The 17,840-nt window shown below is 40.0% G+C and overlaps 1 protein-coding gene across 2 annotated transcripts in view; it reads left to right on the top strand.

Moving 5' to 3' along the window:
• The first annotated feature begins 155 nt into the window (after nt 1-155).
• The window catches only part of stard9 (StAR-related lipid transfer (START) domain containing 9), a 41,052-nt gene continuing 23,367 nt past the window's right edge, over nt 156-17,840 (top strand). For both annotated transcript variants that reach the window (XM_017302560.1, XM_008399164.2), the window contains exons 1-3: nt 156-682; nt 2,911-2,980; nt 6,684-6,800. In XM_017302560.1, coding sequence (XP_017158049.1) covers nt 636-682; nt 2,911-2,980; nt 6,684-6,800 — 234 coding nt within the window. In that variant the 5' untranslated portion in view covers nt 156-635. The remainder of the gene's footprint in view (nt 683-2,910; nt 2,981-6,683; nt 6,801-17,840) is intronic.

The following is a 17,840-nucleotide window of genomic DNA, read 5'->3' as shown; positions in this document are numbered from 1 at the left end:
CTATCCATCTATGAAACCATCAATTTCTGTCATCCATCCATCATCCACGCATTTCTCCATCCACTCATGTTTTCCTTTCTTTGAATAAATTTATTGTGAATTCTTGTATTTATACTTTTAAGTTATTTTAAAAAAAGAGGACAGAACCCTGGAAATGTAAAGCAGGATAAGTAAATGCTATTGGTATGTCAAATATTAGTGAAGTAGAGACACACACATGCAGCAGCTTAGTTTTTCCACAAATAACTAAGATATTTCCGCCAGATATGCTGTCCAAAACACGCAAAACAGTCAGGATTCAAATCCTAACAGACATCTCATGCAGACTTAAATATGGCTTAGAGGGAGGGGTGTTTAGCAGCATCTCGTCCCTCCCCTTCCATGTCTGTCCCGGAGGAAGTTTCAGTTCTCCGTGGAGAGTTTTGGAGAGACGCGGCGGGCGGTTCGACCTACAGCGGGACAGCAACTCAACAGGATGGCTTGAGCTGTGGATTTTCTGGGGTTTTTTTCCGCTCTACCGCCTTTCTCAAACTCATATTTCCACAAAACTCAGTATGGTGACGGGAGGTCCGCTAGTTTTTACCCGCTCCGTCCCAGTCAGCTGCTGAGCTGTGTAGAACCAAGGCGGTTTCATCATGGCAAACGTTAAAGTAGCTGTACGGGTCCGTCCTCTCAATGCCAGGTAGGTTAGCTCATTTATTAATGTTTAAATCACCTACGCCAGATAAATTAGCCTTTTCTAGACTGCTGTGGTTTTCTTCTTCCTCTTTGTGATTAGGTGTAGTGAGTGCTGTCAGAGGTGGAAATTTTGTCAGATGTGGAACATTCCTCATATTATGTATCATTAGTCCCGCCATACTTTTTTCGTGCGTCTCTTCAGTGAACAACTGTTAAGCTAGCTGGTCAGTTGGTGGTAACAAGTGGTACAGATGCCGAGTAATTACCGTGGCTGTCAGTGACTCTGAATTCACTCATTGTGTTGAATAAGTATGTTTCTGAGTAGAAATATTAGGACTTTAAGGTTATTAAATTGTATACTTTAAACGGTATCAGTGTGAAAATCAATTAGCTCCAAAGCTAATTGATTTTTATATTGACTTAAGCTGTTTTTAATATGGGCAAAATGGCCACCAGGTGGAGGGTTCACGCATAGCTTCTTTAATGGAAGCGATTTATGCTAATTTTCCATTTATTTGAACAAAAATGTCATTCTTACTTTTATCAAAATACTTAATAGTTATATCTAGATAATGAATAGATTTTTTTTGTATAAAAGATGTTAGTGTCCCCTTGAACTATGGAAAAAAAACAAAAAACCTACACTTAAAAATAAAGTTTTTGGTGTGCAGTTGGACTTAAAATTCGTCCACTTAAGGTCTCAGTTAAACTAAGGCCTAAAGTTTTCTTTGCTGTATCAATCAATAGATTTTTTTATTAGGTTTGAATTATACAGCAAACAAATGTCTGAGGCTGTGAAGTGGCTTTGCTCTCCTTTGGACCTTCTTTGACCTTATCAGGAATATTGGTGCAGGATGTTGAATAAAAAAGTTTCTCAGCAATGCATGGAGTTTCTTTGAACTCTTGCAGGATTGCTCTGGCTGTAGGCTGTAGGCCACTACCGTTCCATAACAAAGCATTAATCCTGCAAAGAAAGGGTGAATAATTGTTTGAGTTGGTCATCCTCCTACTTTGCATAACAACGGGATGATCTATAACAAATGTGCAGTGCTCTATAATGCAAATCTGTCCTTCCTGAGTTACTGTATCACTGTGACGTTCTCACTGTTCCCTCTCTGTTTGGAAGGATGTGTATCCTTCCTTTTATATTTTTGCCACTACCACCAGCCTTTAGCTGCATTTCTCATTCATAAGTGTGTCACTCATTGTTTTAGCTGACCAGTAGGAAGCAGTGGATGCCCCCCTGGGAATACGGGCAGCATCGATCTCACATCCACGAAAAACATGGCATCTTGATTTCTCGTTTGTATCAAAGCAGACTTTTTTTTTTTCTTTTTCTTTCTTTTCTTTTTTACAGTTTAATGTTTTCCACTCAAAGAGTTCCTCCCCTCCACGCTGTTTAGAGCATGACATTCAAGGTTGGCGGTTTTGGGTTGGGCCTCTGCTGGAGTTAGCAAAATGAGTTCCACGTGCTGAAGCACAAGGAGAAAGCTACCTCCTGGTCTGACCCGGCCTCCCCCACCCCGACCGACCGATTGACCGACAACGGAGTGTTTGCACCGCAGCCGTCATCGCTCCTAGAGATACGAGTTCTCTCAGCTTCGTATTGCATTTGGTTTCCTTTGTGTTGCATCAGTCCAGCTGCTGAAGCACACACAGCTGGGATGATACACACGCGCACGCACGCACTGGTTCGGAGTGTGTTTCTTCAACTTTGTTTAAACGACTCAAAGCTGCCTCGCCAGTGAAAGTCTCTGAAGAGCACGGGGGTCTGTTTTCATTTGAATTTGAGACTGGTCAGTCGGACTCTTGTTTGACGATTTCATGGATCACACACACACAAAGATTCATTGTGTTTGCTGTCATGTGGCGACCCAAGTGAGGGGGAACTCGCCTAAATGTATCTGGACACCCTCTCTGTTATGGGAATCTCAGTAAAAAAAAGGGAGAAATTTAAACTGATTTAAAAATAGTAAATCTAGTAACAATAAAGTATGAGCCTACGGTGAGATGTTCTTGTCCCTTCGTCCGGTTTGTAGCTAGAATTGGGAGATGCTGATCCCAGCAGTTCCATTTAAACATATCCAACTTCTAGTTCTAATTTGACAAAAAAGGGTAATAGTTAATGGCCTGGCTTCATTTTCTCTCCATTCTAATCAATCTTTCCACTTTCATCAGCATTCATCGCACCTAAATTGCCTCCAGTTGTTTACGGTTTCGTCTCGTCCACAGGGAGAGCGCTGACGGAGGAAAGCTAGCCGTTCAGGTGGACGATAAATTAGTCCAGATCCGAAATGTGAAGGTGAGTGTTTCTGCAAGAGACGCCTTTTTCAGATCCAGCTTCAGCTTGGAATTTCTTTGTCGATAATTTGGATCAGATTTGTTTCTGAGCCGCGAACGCAGAGGGAGTCGATTGCAACAGGATGTTTACAGCCTTGGATCAGCGTCTTCCTGCTCGACGTCGCTGGTGTTTATAGTTCATTTTGAGCTTGTGCCGACACATTTAGACTAGCTTCCTGTCAACCGTGTGCGGTCTGGAGCAGCCGCAAGCGTTATTGTTAATTAGGTGATTTAATGTAGAATCTGACTAATTAATCCACTTGTAACAAAAAAAACAAGTTAATTTTATAGTAATTTAAATGCGGCATATGTTTTATTAAACTTCTACTAGAGTCAGTAATTACACGAGCTGCTCCGCCTTGTCACAATATCTGCTCAAGTGTCAAAATGATAAAACTGCTACACATTTTCACAGCTAAAACTACCTTGGTGCTTGGTAAGCATGCGTCACTTTACCTCTTTCCTTCAAGACAACCTTTTTTTTGTTTACATTTCCATTTCTAAGCACAGATTTCTGTGTAGGGGGTTGGGTGTGGGAGTAGAAGTCTGCTGTAAATGATGTGACAAGAGACAAACCACATATGGCCTCCCTTCACCATGGAAAGAAGAAAAAAAAAATCCAAACTCCAAGCCTTTAGAGGGTCTCCTGGGAGTAATTATTTATGGAAAGGGGGGCAGTTTTGAAGGATCTGAGGCGGAATAAAGCACAGATGACTTTTTACAGGGACTACTATAGAGAGCAAGAGATACAGGCTATAAAAAGTAATTGACTTTGACTTGAATAAAACAAGAAGGACTTAAAAAAAGAAAGGGAGGGTTGGACAACTTTTCAGTTGTAACTTTGAGGCTTGCTCAGGATAGTTGACGTTGGCTGCTGTTCCTCTCGACTCTTCCCTCTCGCTACATGTATCCCTTGTCAGATTTCCTAAAAGCACAGAAAGGCTAAGTGGTCAATCTTTTTAGGCAAGACTGATAAAACCAGTACTGTGAGTTTGGCTCTGCCTTAAGTCGAAGTCATTAGAAGAGAATCTGCTTCGATGATAAAGTCACAGCTCTGTCCAGGGTCTTCTACAGCCTTGTTTACTCTTCCTCAAAGTACTTTACTTGAAAATAATACTCCCACTTTCATTTAATTTATTAGTTTTAGAAGGTATCCTTCAACTCGACGTTTGTATTTTCTTGTTATTGTGATTCCTTTAATAGGTAAATTGCTTTTACTTTTAAATGGTAGGTCAGACAGATCCAATTTATGGAAAGTCTTATTTAAAAAACAAAAGTTAGCTTTGCTGAGTTCCATTTAAAACTCGCACAGTAACCCATTTACTTAAGAGATGACGACAAATACGGTGATGGTACGAAAGGTTTTTGACTTAAACAGTAATGTATCAGCATAACAGGAAACTTTGTCAGTGTTGCCTGTGTTGAAGTGATGTTAACTTGGGTTTGATCAAATAAATTAAGGAGGCAACCCTGCTGTGTGCCTAAATTATGAATGAAAGTTCTTTAAATTTAAGTACTTGGTCCATAAAATAAGAATTTAACCTAAATTGAATCTTTCTAAACAAATTGTTCCATTTTCTTCGCTGTATGTTTTCTCTACTTTAAGAGAAATGACAAATTCTTGTAAGTTAACAAGAGAAGTAGACAGAAGTTCAAAGAAGGTGGAAAAGAGAGAACCATTACAAAGTTGTTTTAGTATGTATACGTAAATGTTTTGTTTGGTTTTTTTAAATAAACATTTTAAAATTTTTTGGAAAGTGCTATACCTAAAAATTTTAACATACCTCAGAAATGGACATACAACTAAGTTGCAAATACAAAAAATACGGCACAACAGCAAAATAAAACAGTCTAGAGGGCTGAAAAAGACATTTGTTTTTGATAGTTGAACATTTTAGGGGTAATCTATGTTATGGATATTTTACTAAGCAAGTATAGACATGTTATAATGAATCAGGTTATGCAATTAAACTAAGTCGTGTTATATGTGTTAAAAAAATTCAATGTTTTAAAAGCAGCCTAATCAAAAATAATTCAAACTTTTAATAAAACAGGTTACCCTGAAGTACGTTTGACAAGTTAAGTGGATTCAAATCACTACCCAAGTCTTAACGGGAGCAGATTACAAAGCATTTCAATCCGCAGTCATAAAAGTATAGCTTCTCTTTCTGTGTGTTCTCCAACAGTAAACATCATAGATCAAAGTCTTTGATGCCATAAAAGCACTCTTTAGTCCTAGTTTTAACAATCTCATTTATATATTTAACTGGGCAGTTTGGCGGGCTGGGCAGTTTGGCGGGCTGCACAGTGGCGCAGTTGGTAGAGCTGTTGCCTTGCAGCAAGAAGGTTCTGGGTTCGATTCCAGCCTGGGGTCTTTCTGCATGGAGTTTGCATGTTCTCCCTGTGCGTGCGTGGGTTTTCTCCGGGTACTCCGGTTTCCTCCCACAGTCCAAAAACATGACTGTCAGGTTAATTGGCCTCTCCAAATTGCCCCTAGGTGTGAGTGTGTGTGTGCATGGTTGTGTATCTCTGTGTTGCCCTGCGACAGACTGGCAACCTGTCCAGGGTGACCCCGCCTCTCGCCCAAAACGTTGGCTGGAGATGGGCACCAGCACCCCTCCCGACCCCACTGAGGGAAAAGGGTGCAAGAAAATGGATGGATGGATGGATGGGCGGTTTGGCGAAGATTCATCCTGAGCGATCTGAACAAACTGAACACCACCTAACCTGAGATCAGTGTCCAAGTTGAGCGGTGATTTTTTTTTACAAGCGTCGCTGATGTGCTGGACTGAAGTCAGATTAAAATCCTGCTGCGCTGTTTGTCCTCGGCTCATTATTCACTCATAGTAAGCAGAAAGGTGGGTGAGTGTCAGTGCGCCGAGGCGTATCGGAGACTGCAGGAGTAAGTGCATTGCTAATGAGTGGAAACAGCTTGCTTGCGATTCCACTCTGTAGTTGGCCCATTGACACGACATGTTGTGTTGGGTTTTATCACAGTGATTAATTTTGTTTCTTTTTCCCCCTAGTCCTTGTAACTAAAAATCAGAGACCGCTTTTCTGTGTAAAACCTGTCAATATGCAGTGAAGTAGAGTGCTATGCTGGCTGTTTCTCTTTCTTTCACTTTGTGAATTAATTATTACTTAATTGACCTCTCAACTCTATTTTGACGAGCATAGAGACTGGATTAATTGTGTTGAAGCGATAATTGAATTAATCGTCAACTAATATTGTAATTGATTAATCATCGACTGGGGTGTACAGACTAAATAAAAAAGGTCATTTGCTAAAAATACCATATATTCAGAGCAGTAATAATCCAAAACTGTACAAAATATACATATAAATTTTACATTTAAGACGAAAGCACCATTGTCTATAAATATATTTAAGCCAAAACTCCTCAAGTGACATCGCTTTAGCTTCATCCGGTTCAAATTTACTGAAGGAATGCTATGTTATTGCATTTTAGGCAATAACGTAGCATTAACTTAAAAACGGAATTTAATTGTTTAATTGCATCTTTTAATGCATTTCTAATATATAAAAAAGGCAAACGAAAAGACTAGCACGTGTCGATTGATCGATTAATCGTCAGAATAATCGATTACTAGAATAACGATAAGCTGCATCCCTAATTTGCTCGTCTTCTGTCTCTTCTCTGCAGTTGGATGGGCGTTCAGAGGGAGCTGTGGATTCCAGGGAGAAGCTTCTGGAGTTTTGTTTTGACTACTGCTACTGGTCGGTGGAGTCTGCAGACCCTCACTACGCTTCACAGGAGGAGGTAACAGCCTTACTGAAAAACTGACTCACCTTACTGATTTCCTTCCAGGATTGCCTCATATCTTAGCTCCACCCACCTTCTCATCAATTCTGCTTCACTGTCCCTTTTAAAGACAGACATGGTGATTGCCAAAACATTGTATTAGAGCTGAAACGATTAATCGTGATGAATTGATTATCGGAAAAATTGTCAGCTAATTGATTAACTGAGTAATCGTTAACTGGACTCAAAAAAAGGTTGATTGCTGACAGAACAACATACTCAGATAAGTAATTAATCCAAAAATGTACAAAAAATATTAACTTTTTGCTTTTAAAGATAAATATGTTAATATGGTGAGCCCAAAACCTTCAAGAGGCATACTGGGTTCAGATTATGTAAAATAATTTTCTAATATTGCACAAAAAAGGCTTCAATAAAAAAAAATAGGGAATAATAGATTAATTGATTGCTAATGTAATCGTTAATTGCAGCTGTATATCGTGTACTCTCATATTTTGACGTCCTTTTTCGTGTCTTATTATGGTTGAACGCCATGTTGCTGCCGATTTTATCTTTGCCATTTACAGAGCTGTAAAAAAGAGGCACATAGAAAATCGCCATCCTTGTGGGGAGAAAAATACGAGAAGAAGGGGTGTGTGTTGTGCTGGTTTCACACAGATGGTCACTCGGGGATGTGATATCAGCTCCATCTGTTGCCCAGAAGTCTGTTTGCCTCAGAAGTTGCGTGTCTAGAGTCAGCAGGCTTTTCATGTCCTGGTTGTGATTGGGGCGATTAGGTATCTTCGGGCGGCTTTGATTGGAGGGTGTTTCTGGAACCTGAGACGGGGCGGAGATGAAGATAAAGCTCATTCTGTTTCAGGAAATTTCTTTTCCTGAATTTAACTTGTTGTTTTTGCTTGTTTTTTTCCACCTAAGCTTTTAGTTGGTAAATCTTAAACCAGTGTAGTGAGTTCACTTTGCTTTTTCTCCTCTTTGTTCTTTAAGTTTACTCTTCTGCCACACCCTCTCCCCTCATGTCAGAGCTGCCTTTGTACGGCTTTTAGAAAGACATGGCCTCCACTGAGCAGTCATCTCAGCACTTGTTTTCCTTTTTTTCCTCCAACATGCTCTGGTTCTGGCTTTATCTTGTGCAGAAAATGTCCACTCACAGTGGCCTGCTTGCCTGAAGGCATTCCTCTGATGACCCTGGGTGGGCGACCGAGCACTCGTGGAGGACAGAGCTGGTGGATTTTAAATCTGACCTCTTTTCCTGCACCAAGAATTGTCTATTTAACAAAGGGCCTTCTGTGCTAGCGTGGCAACATTAGCCGCTAAGAATTCACTGATATTTAAAATTGCATATTTTTCCGTTGCGTGACGTTTGATTAAAAACAGTGAAAAAGGAGAAATGCTGTGCAGAACAAGAAGCAAGATTTACCAGGACATGCTGAAACATTCCGAGTCGCTCCTAATTATTTCAACGGATAAACAGCTTCTAGAAAACGCTTCGGTTGGCAGATTTCATCTTTGTAGCTACATTTCCAACAGTGCTCTGTGAACCATTTGACCTCATTGCCCTCTTATATATTTTTTTATTACTTTTTTAAAATTTTATTTGCTTCTTTCACCTTGATGAGTTGAAGCTATTTTTGCCAACTCCTGTTGTTTCCCACATGTTTTCTACTGCAGAGAAGGAATGGAAATCATTTCTGTTTTGCATTGTATTCCCTTTGGAGGCCGGGACTTTATATGGACCAAGAGGATGCAATAAGATACAGGAGGAACGGGTTCTAAGATCTGGCTTTTCCAGTCTCCAAACAGGCCAGATAGCCCCTCCAGCTCATACGTCCTCCCCCGCCTCCAGTAAATACTGTCAAGCGATAGCTTACACCTTGTTACTATTTGGGATTTTCATCTGCAGTTCCTTCAGAAAGGAATAGTGGAAAAGTGACAAACCGTGCCCCCTTGACTATTTTGCATTTTCATTGTGTTACAGTTATAAACTTCAGTGTAATTTCATTGAGATTTTATGTGACAGACTGACACACACGCAGTAATCTTGTTGAGTTAATGTCTTTTTATTTAGCAATGTCTTTTTATTTAGCACCAGTACAAAATAACTGCAGTCTTAATGCACTTTGCAAGACAAACAAGATCCAATTTCCATTCAAGTAGGCAATTCATTTTAGTCATTTGGACAGATCTGGATTCAATTACACACATTCCAATTTAACCATTGTTATAAATGCCAAGTTGTAAAAAGTTAACTATGGAAACACAGCTGATTGCATCGAGTCATTAACTTTGCAACAATTCTCTGTACTATGTAGCGACAGTGGAAAGGAAAGACTCCCATTTAACAGGAAGAACCCCAACTCGTGGCAGACTTGGACTTTGAAATGACAAAGATACGAAGAAAAACATTTAATGCAAAGAGTATGACACAAGTGAGACGGTAACCACCTAAACATTAATCAGAGAAGCGGTAACTATGATGCGGTAACTAAGCGGTAACTATAGAACCATGGTAACTATGGAGAAGCTGCATACATCATCAGCTGGACACCAGTTTGTCTAGCCTTTGTGGTATGTTGTCAAAAACAAAGATTACAATTGAATCTACATACAAAATACTTTGTGTGGTAAAAATCTAGCAAAACACCTTGAGCATCATCTTGCAGGGTGTGTTTGTTTAGCAGAGACGGGGTCAGAGCTGATGGGAAGATGAATTGAGCTAAATATACAATCAAATCCTGAAGGAAAACTTGTTAGATGTTGGAAAAGATTAGAGTCTGTGGAGAGAGCTCTGCCTTTCTAGCAGGATAATGCCCGTAAACAAAAAGTGGCTTGCCAAAGTACTGCCTCGGGGGGGCAAGAGGGGGGTCTGAAATACTTTTTGGAACAATATTAAAACTGTTATTGTTTGCATCTGGAAATATTACGCATGCGCTCAATGCTGGAGGGCAAAAGACCATTCTTTTACAAGCCATCCGTAGCCGCGCCGCCGCCGTAGAACTATTCCATTGACTAAATGAAACCTGGAGATGCAGGTATTATTAATTCAGTGCAGTGCGCCACAGCCAAGGAAAAAATAATGCAGAAAAAGCATTGAAGAGCAACTCAAAACCACAGACTCGACTCGTTGCCTTAGCAACTGACAACAACGCCACTAATGATTAAACACCAAAAAACACCCAGACGCGCAAAGAACAGAACATTCAGTCCATTATAGTTTTGTGTTTTTAGACTTGATTTTTATTTTATGAATATTAATAAGGGATCACTGTGGTAGATTAGCTACTGCTGCTATTAGCTAATCTAACACAGCAGTGGTTGATTAGCTAATTTAAACACTTTCTCTGCTGATTATCTGTCAATACTGTTTTTTTTTGTGTGTTTTTTTTTTATTTTGCAACTGAACCGAAACACATCTGCATGTTAAGGTTGTCAGAGTCAAATGACTGACCTACTTGACTTTCCCTTGCTATTTTTTTCTTGCATACAACATTTTCCTGACCTTGTTATCTAGTTGTCATAGTATTGACATTTGGTAGCAAATAACTGCGTCTCCTTTTTTTTTTTTTTATATATATCACTTATACATTTAAGAATTTGTGCCTTATATTGATAACTTAACAGCTAAAACCAATGGTAGTCATCGTCAGCGAGCAGCTTTTTGCCCTCCAGCATCGAGATGGGGGGCAGGATCTTGCATGCGTGACGTCACGCTGCGAGGGGTCTGTCAGGTGAAAATATGTTTCAATTTAGTCTCTGATTGCTTTCCCTTTGGGGAATGTTGATGGTAAGGAAGTTTTGCCCGGTGAAGAGAGTCATTCTTGGATGGGAGTCAAAATCCATAATGGAAACCAGCTGTAGATTCAAAGCAGCACAACAAGTTATGGTTGTTGACTAAATGCAAGCTCTGTTTAGCTTTTTCACGACTTCATAACAAAAACCCCGAGCCTATTTATTGTGCCCGACAACAAGACGAGAGAAGGGAATTGCAAGAGAAGAAGAAAAAGGACAGAGAGTGAGTGACATTGTGAATTCGGTAAATAACGAAGGAGGGAAAGAAAGGAGAGGAAATGGACCGGGGGGGGGTCCACGTTGCCTGTGCAGCCCCCCCTCCCGTTCTCATTTGCCAAAGTCACAGCTGCCTCGCAAAGTAATTTTTCACAGTTAAATCCCACTGTATAGACGTCATTGCTGAGGACTTGGCTTGGAGCGCTTTTTCATCACTGCCAAATGAAGTCAGTTTGCTGGGGTTTTTCCCCTCCTCCTCCTCTTCCTCTCTGTCAATACAGAGCAAGATTTGAATTGCTCACGCTGTTTCTAGGTCTGTGTGTCAGTGGTGCAGCCGAGTGGAGAAGAATAGTTTTTCTGTGTCCTGAATTAATCCTTCATGCGCGTGTGAGAATCCAGTCCGCCTCAACTCATAGCTGGAGCCAAAGCCAAAAGAATGGTTAAGAGTTTACCACAAATAGGACAGCAAATAAACCGCAAGCTGTCAACAACGCACAAGACACGCCCTGCAACATTTTCTGTTAGCAATGACCGAGGATTAAAATGAGAAATAAAGACTTCTTGAGAGGAGCTCACATCCTGATGACAGTTCAAGGACATTTCCCGCCAGAAGATACACCAAATAAAGACAACTTCAGTGCTTTCTTTTGTCAAATCTAGCACCTATGCATGCAGACTTCTACAAACACCTTTGAAAGAATGCAGTGCTCTCAGGAGCTCAGTGAATTTTAGCATGGTACTGTGATTGGATCCCACCTGTGTAGTAAGTCCAGTTGTCAAATTTTCCAGATGCTAAATATTCCACAAACTGTTTGTATAACAAAGTTTGAGCAATTTTAACTCGGACACATCGTGGCAGACCACCTACGTCAAAAGAAGGGCCAGCGAACGCTGCATAGTCACCAACTTTCTGCAGAGTCAATAGTTGCTGACAGTGCCGGTTGCAGCTTGTGCAAGATGTATTTAGGAGGCTTCTTTTTGTGAATTGGCAACACCTTAGTTTGTTGCACTTTCAAAAAAAAAACATCAACAAAAACAGTTGAGTCTTCAAACTGAAAACTAAAAAAAAATTTTTTTGAATCAACCAACTTAAGACTAGGCAATAATAAAATATATATTTTAGGTGTTCATTTTAGTGTTCTTTTTTTCCATAGAGGCAATTTTTATTAAACAAAATCCTTCATTTGAATTTAGAAAATTAGCACCTACTACCAGATTTTTCTGTGGAGCAAATACCAAGGTGCAATGTCACTTGACATGTTATTGGCTGGCCTCAACCAATAACGTGGCTGGTTAGACTCAACCATTTTTCCCACTGAAAAATCGTACTACTTCGGCATAGCAACAATTTAATGCTTCCTACTTATCTCATGTAGAAACAGTCTACTGAAGGATTCTTTCTTTACTAATATGACTTTGCACCGTTGCGCAAAGTGCATTAAGGCATGGATGAGCATGGAATGGTATGGTTGGCAGAACTTGACAGATCTGCACAGTGCCAAAAATGTGCTTCTGGAAGAATGCGCCAAGATTTCCATAAACACACTCCTAAACCTTCTGGAAAGTCTTCTCAGAAGAGGAGCAAAATAACAGGATCCCACTGAAGTAGGTATGAAAAATACTTTCGGTCACCAATTATGAAACAAGCAATAAACATTACACTTTGTCGAATGCTATCATCAAAATCATCAAGCAGATATACATCAGATGTGTTGATCAATTTTTCACTTTTTACTACTAGCTTCTGAACAGGTGGGTTTTAGCCTTGATTTAAAGGAACTCAGTGTTTCAGCTGTTTTGCAGTTTTCTGGAACTTTGTTAGAGGAGCATAAAACCTGAAAGCTGCTTCTCCATGATTGGTTCTGATTCGTTTGATGCAGAGTAGACCAAAACCAGAAGGACACACACACACACACATCTTCAGATTTGTATTTGTTAAAAAATTTAAAACTATTCTTATCCTGTCGCATCTTTATGCTGCTAATTTACATTAACTCTCAAAAACACTTTGAAACTGGGGGTTGTAATGTCACAAAGTGGGACTACATCCAAAAAGCGTGAATATACATTTCCAAATATAAATTATTATTCATAATAATAATATTCAACCTTGACATAAGCTCTTGAATTCTTTCCATAGTTTTCTTCCCTTATATGGTTTATAGCAATCTCAAAGTTTAATAATCCAGCCCCGATTCGAATGCCAGTATTTCCCCAATTTATTCCACACTGGGGAAACCTGTCATAGAGCTGTACCCTATGGAGATCCCCCAAGGTTCTCACCAGTCTAAAACCTGGAGAAGTCATTGCCAGCTTGCATAAAGAGTCTGATACATTACTCAACTTTACAGTGCTTCACTTTGGCCCCTTCAACAGGAACTGGGGGGAGGGAGTAATAAACCTCCTCAACTGTCTCCAGATATACTTCTGTTTGTCTTTAATCTCACTATATTTTTGAAGTCTTTTCTGTAAAGAGGAATACCTTCGTTCTTTATTTCCTTTCACTTCTTGACTATTGCTGTTTGTTGTGCTGTTCATTTGGAAACAGACCTTCCCATGATGAGATGCCTCTCCGTTTGGCCAGCACATGTTTCTCCCTGCTCCCTCTCCCACAGCCCCGCTGCTCTTCCATGCTAATTTGACCTACAAATTCTGTCCAAGTGTGACAAACGATAGCATTGTTGAACTCTGGCCAAACAGTTTCCTGCCTGTCTGCTCTGGCTGTATGTGATTTTCGTCTCTCCTGTCCTCATTGTCTTCAGGTTTTTAGCTTCATTTTTTTCCTCCCGCCCTCCACTCCTCTCTAATTCTGGAACTCAGATTCCTCACAGGAAGGACACGGATCTCCTGTGACATTTTTTTTTCTTTCTGTGTCTAAACAAAGGCATTTAGTTTTGCTCTGGGCCCAGCTGTTGTGTTTGTGTAACCCAGTTGGACAGCGTGGGACAAGAACCGAGAGACCCTTGCCTCTGCTGCAGCTGTCCACTCTTGGACACAGACAGCAACATTTTTAATAGTATTCAGTTTGACTTAAATGGCGTGTTACGCCGGATTTTACATCCAGTCTCTTGTTTTTGCATTTGTGCGCTCCTACTAAAATTTGTCGAGAGAAGATTAATCTTGGTGGTTACGGAGCCAGGTTTTTGTCACTTCTGCTCCTACCCTGACTTAAGCTCTGAACATTTCGGGTTTTAATTATGATAGAACGTTTCGACTCACTGGCCTTTCGCCATCACCCCCAGACAACATCTTAAACACACACACCAGCTAAATACTTTTCCATTCAAAGTTTAGCGTAAAACAGGCCTCGTAAAAAGAGACCAGCAGTTGGCATTTAGTACAGCCAGTGATTACAGGAGCTGCCTCTTTAAAAAAGCATTACACTATTACTTTACCTCTAATAACCATCTTCTTGTGTATGTATGCTGAGATTTACACTCCTTTCCAAGGTTTATCAAACTCTTAATTGCTCTTAAGCACTCTTTCTTCGTGCTGATTGGTCAGCAGCTGAGCTCAGTTTTGTTGTTCCCATGGCTTAAAACTAAAGCTGAACACTGTACTCATTATAGCCTGGATCTCTGGGAGAAACGCCAGTCTTGCTTTTAGAACTGTTGCTTTTCTCAGAAAACACTGATCCAGCTCAGTTGGACATTTGCAAACTTTTAGAGTCTAATGCCTTATTTTGATTATAATCAAGCTAGCATTCTCTTTACAACTTAAGGCTGGCAGTGATTTTTTAAAAAATGTATTTACTGATGTGTTGTGAAACTGAGTGTCAGTAGATTCATGAGGACACTGGTCTTTTTGGTCTCATCCGATCATGTGTTACGTTTGCTGTATGCCCTTCGTGGTAAATGGACTGAGCTTGTCAGACCAACCAGTGGGGCCACGTGAAGGGTGTTTTCACACCTGATAGTCCAGTAGACTTAGTTTGATTGGGGACCAGAATTGCAACATTTGTTGCATCTCAGCTGGTGCGGTTCACTTTCGCACGCCACTTTGTCAAATGATCCAAACCATTTGAAAAACCTGTTCCCCGTTCTTGCCCCTGGTGGCGCTGCATAAAGAAGCACTGAAGGACATGACAAGAAAACCTCTGAAGAAGATACTGAGCACGACTTCCTCCTTCACAAAATATGAACAAAAATCAAATTTTAGCGGTTGTTGGATTTCTTTTTTGTCTTTGGCTAAGGACCACAAGGCATCTCTTGCGCTAGACTACGCCAGCGTTTGTTTTGGCTGTATTTACCCAGAAAGCCCTGTGCTATAGACCGCTTTTGCTTCAGGACTGGTCTCCAATTCCATAAGGGGCAGATTTGTGGAATTTCCAGATAATGATTGTTTGTCTGTCTTATCAACAAATTCTCCCTTCTGCACAGTGTCTCTTGTCCTGTTCAGAGTTGTCAACTTCTTGCTGTTTGTTTGACTAAGGCTATCCTAGCAGTTAGGTTACCTGAAGGCTTTCTCTTTCGGGCTTTTACCATAGAGCCATGTTTCGTCCCTACATTCTGTCCTAACCACTCATACATTTCCTACATAATAAAGAAATCTGTGGTCTCCTGTTCCTTTCATTCTTTGCAAGACTATGATTTTTTTTTTTTTTACTCAGAAAAGGAAGTAAAAGTTTGAGGCTTTTGTTTTTGTCTTCCAGGTTTTTTCCGCTCAAGCTCTTAACTGGGTGAACATACACACATGCAAAGAAAGGCACTCGTGTGCAGTGGTCTGACGACGAGAACAGCCTTGCTGAGCATGAATGTGTTTAGTCTGTCCCATGTGTTGTTTTCGGAACTCCGACTGGCCAGCTCTCTTTCCGTGGCTCCGGCCCAATGACTTTATCTCCAGGCTCTTTCCCCTGCTTCATTTCGAGTCTGGAGCACATTTCAGTACCCAGAATGCAGCTTGCTTCTTACCTCACCTGCTTTGTTGGTCCAAAAATATCCCCCAGTGTTGCAGGGGTATTACAAACTTTGAAAGTAGGTTGTGACAGAAGGCCATTGTATCCAAGTTGAACAAAGTACTCAAGCACAAATAAGTTTGATTGTAATGTGTTGTGACAGTGATGATAAACAATAGTATTGTTTTTAATGTTGCATGACTTTTCTTGTCTAGACACACTCGTGGTCTCCGAATTATTTCCCTTTGGAATTCAGAGATTACTTTAAAGTTTTTTTTTCTTCAGTGTTTTTCTCACTTGGAGTCAAAACAGAAATGCTAATTATGGTGAAAAACTATCGGAATTGTGTTCAGCAGGTTAGGATTGTTTCAGATCTAAAGGAGCAGGCAGTTGAAGGAAACGTCTGTGTCTTTGTGAAGAGCCAGAGGGGATCCTTGGTATTGTTGTGGCGCCTATAGAGTCAGTTTAAAGGGTCGACTTTAACAAGAGCTGTATTGATTCTGTGTTTGAGTGAGGAGAGAGTCTGTGTCTGTTTTGAAATGCAGAATGAAGACAAGACAGGAAAGTGCTTAAAACCACCATTCAGTGAAGAGGCGGGAGGTAAAAAGCGTTTGACGTTTATTGTCACGGTTTCCATTATTGAACCACAGTTAAATGATATGCTTTGACGTCACACTTTTATGTGACTAGATTTAGATGTTTTCCATAAAGTATGTTGTTTTAACATTACAAGATCTAAATTTTTACCCATGCAAAAATGTAAGTTCTTGTTGTGCTTTGGGAAACTGGTTGCTATAAAGATGCATTGATCAGTCACCCACAAACTTTCCTTTATTGATCGGCATGTGATACACATCAAATTTCCCTGTTCAGTAAATGCATCAAAACTAATAAATTCCACCATTTTCAGCCTGCCCACCTCATTCATACGGCTGCAGGATTGATTACGTTAGTAAGCTGCATTCTGATAGCTACTTCAAAGCGGTTTGTTTTGGTATATAGTGAGCAGTACTAAAAATAACTGGTTAGCAGTTTAGCTAAATGTTTTTGTCTGTTACAATAATCACACATCTATTATGTTGCTTCGAAGCGTGGACGATAAGCTTATTTATTTCATTTTGTTGAAGATTAACCTTCAGATTCAGCTGGCGTTAAAGATAAATATCTCCTGCGGTCCGTGGATTATTGTCCATCGGCTATCCGACAGTAACCAAAACAGCACAAATGTGGCTTCATTTATTCTCAAAGTGGCCACCAGAAGCCCTGCAAGCGTGCTGCTCTTTTTACGAGTAAAATAAATCTTATGGATCCTCCACCCATCTGTGTTTGGCTTCTGACAGATCACCGTCATCTAAAGAAGATCAGTACCTCCCCATGACTGGCCTGCTTACTCCAAATCAGATATGATTTTAGGTTTCGCAAGCAACGAATAACATAGTTATGTCATCATACTATTAGTAGGAATTTATTGGTGCATAACATTTTGATCTTTCAGTTCCTGACCCCATTCCTGGTACTATGACAGAAAATTACCACGTAAAAAATGGGCATATACACATAGAGATTTAAAAGTGTAGGAAAAGGCAGATTGATATTGAGTTATGTTTTTACCTTTGTTGTAGTCTGTGCTGTAGTTGAGGTGTCCTGGCAGATAAATTAGGTTTTTGCTCGTATTTGTTCTGCAAAAGATAATTTGTTTCCATAAAAATGCCAGAATCTAAATTGTCAACAGATTTCAGGCAATGTATCAAGATTCAGGATAAAAGATGGATAAAATGCATTAACAAACAGCTTGTGCTTTTTCTTTATTTTAGTTGGGAACAATCGGCTAAATGCTTCGTAATGTTGTAGCTCCTTCATTTTCTGTTGGCTTTAAAACTACTACGCAAAGCACATTTTTCTTGTTTTTGTGTTCTAGTCCCTTGGTGGGAAAAATGGAATCAATCAAAATCAGAGCTAGCAACGAAATCGGTATCAGCCAGGAAAAGCTTGAATGTTACCTTTAACTCATTTAATTTAATAACAGGCTTTTGAGTAGTTTAAAACTAATTTAAAATAAACAAACTGATGTTGTCAAGAAAAGGGCATTTTGACATTCTTGGCGCTTTTACAACATCTCTCAGTCAGATCCTACTTAAGCT

Source organism: Poecilia reticulata, linkage group LG22 (genome assembly GCF_000633615.1).
Source record: "Poecilia reticulata strain Guanapo linkage group LG22, Guppy_female_1.0+MT, whole genome shotgun sequence".
NCBI classification, from domain to species: Eukaryota; Metazoa; Chordata; class Actinopteri; order Cyprinodontiformes; family Poeciliidae; genus Poecilia; species Poecilia reticulata.
Note: the sequence above shows the minus strand (reverse complement) of the source record. Positions and strands in the feature narration are given on the sequence as shown.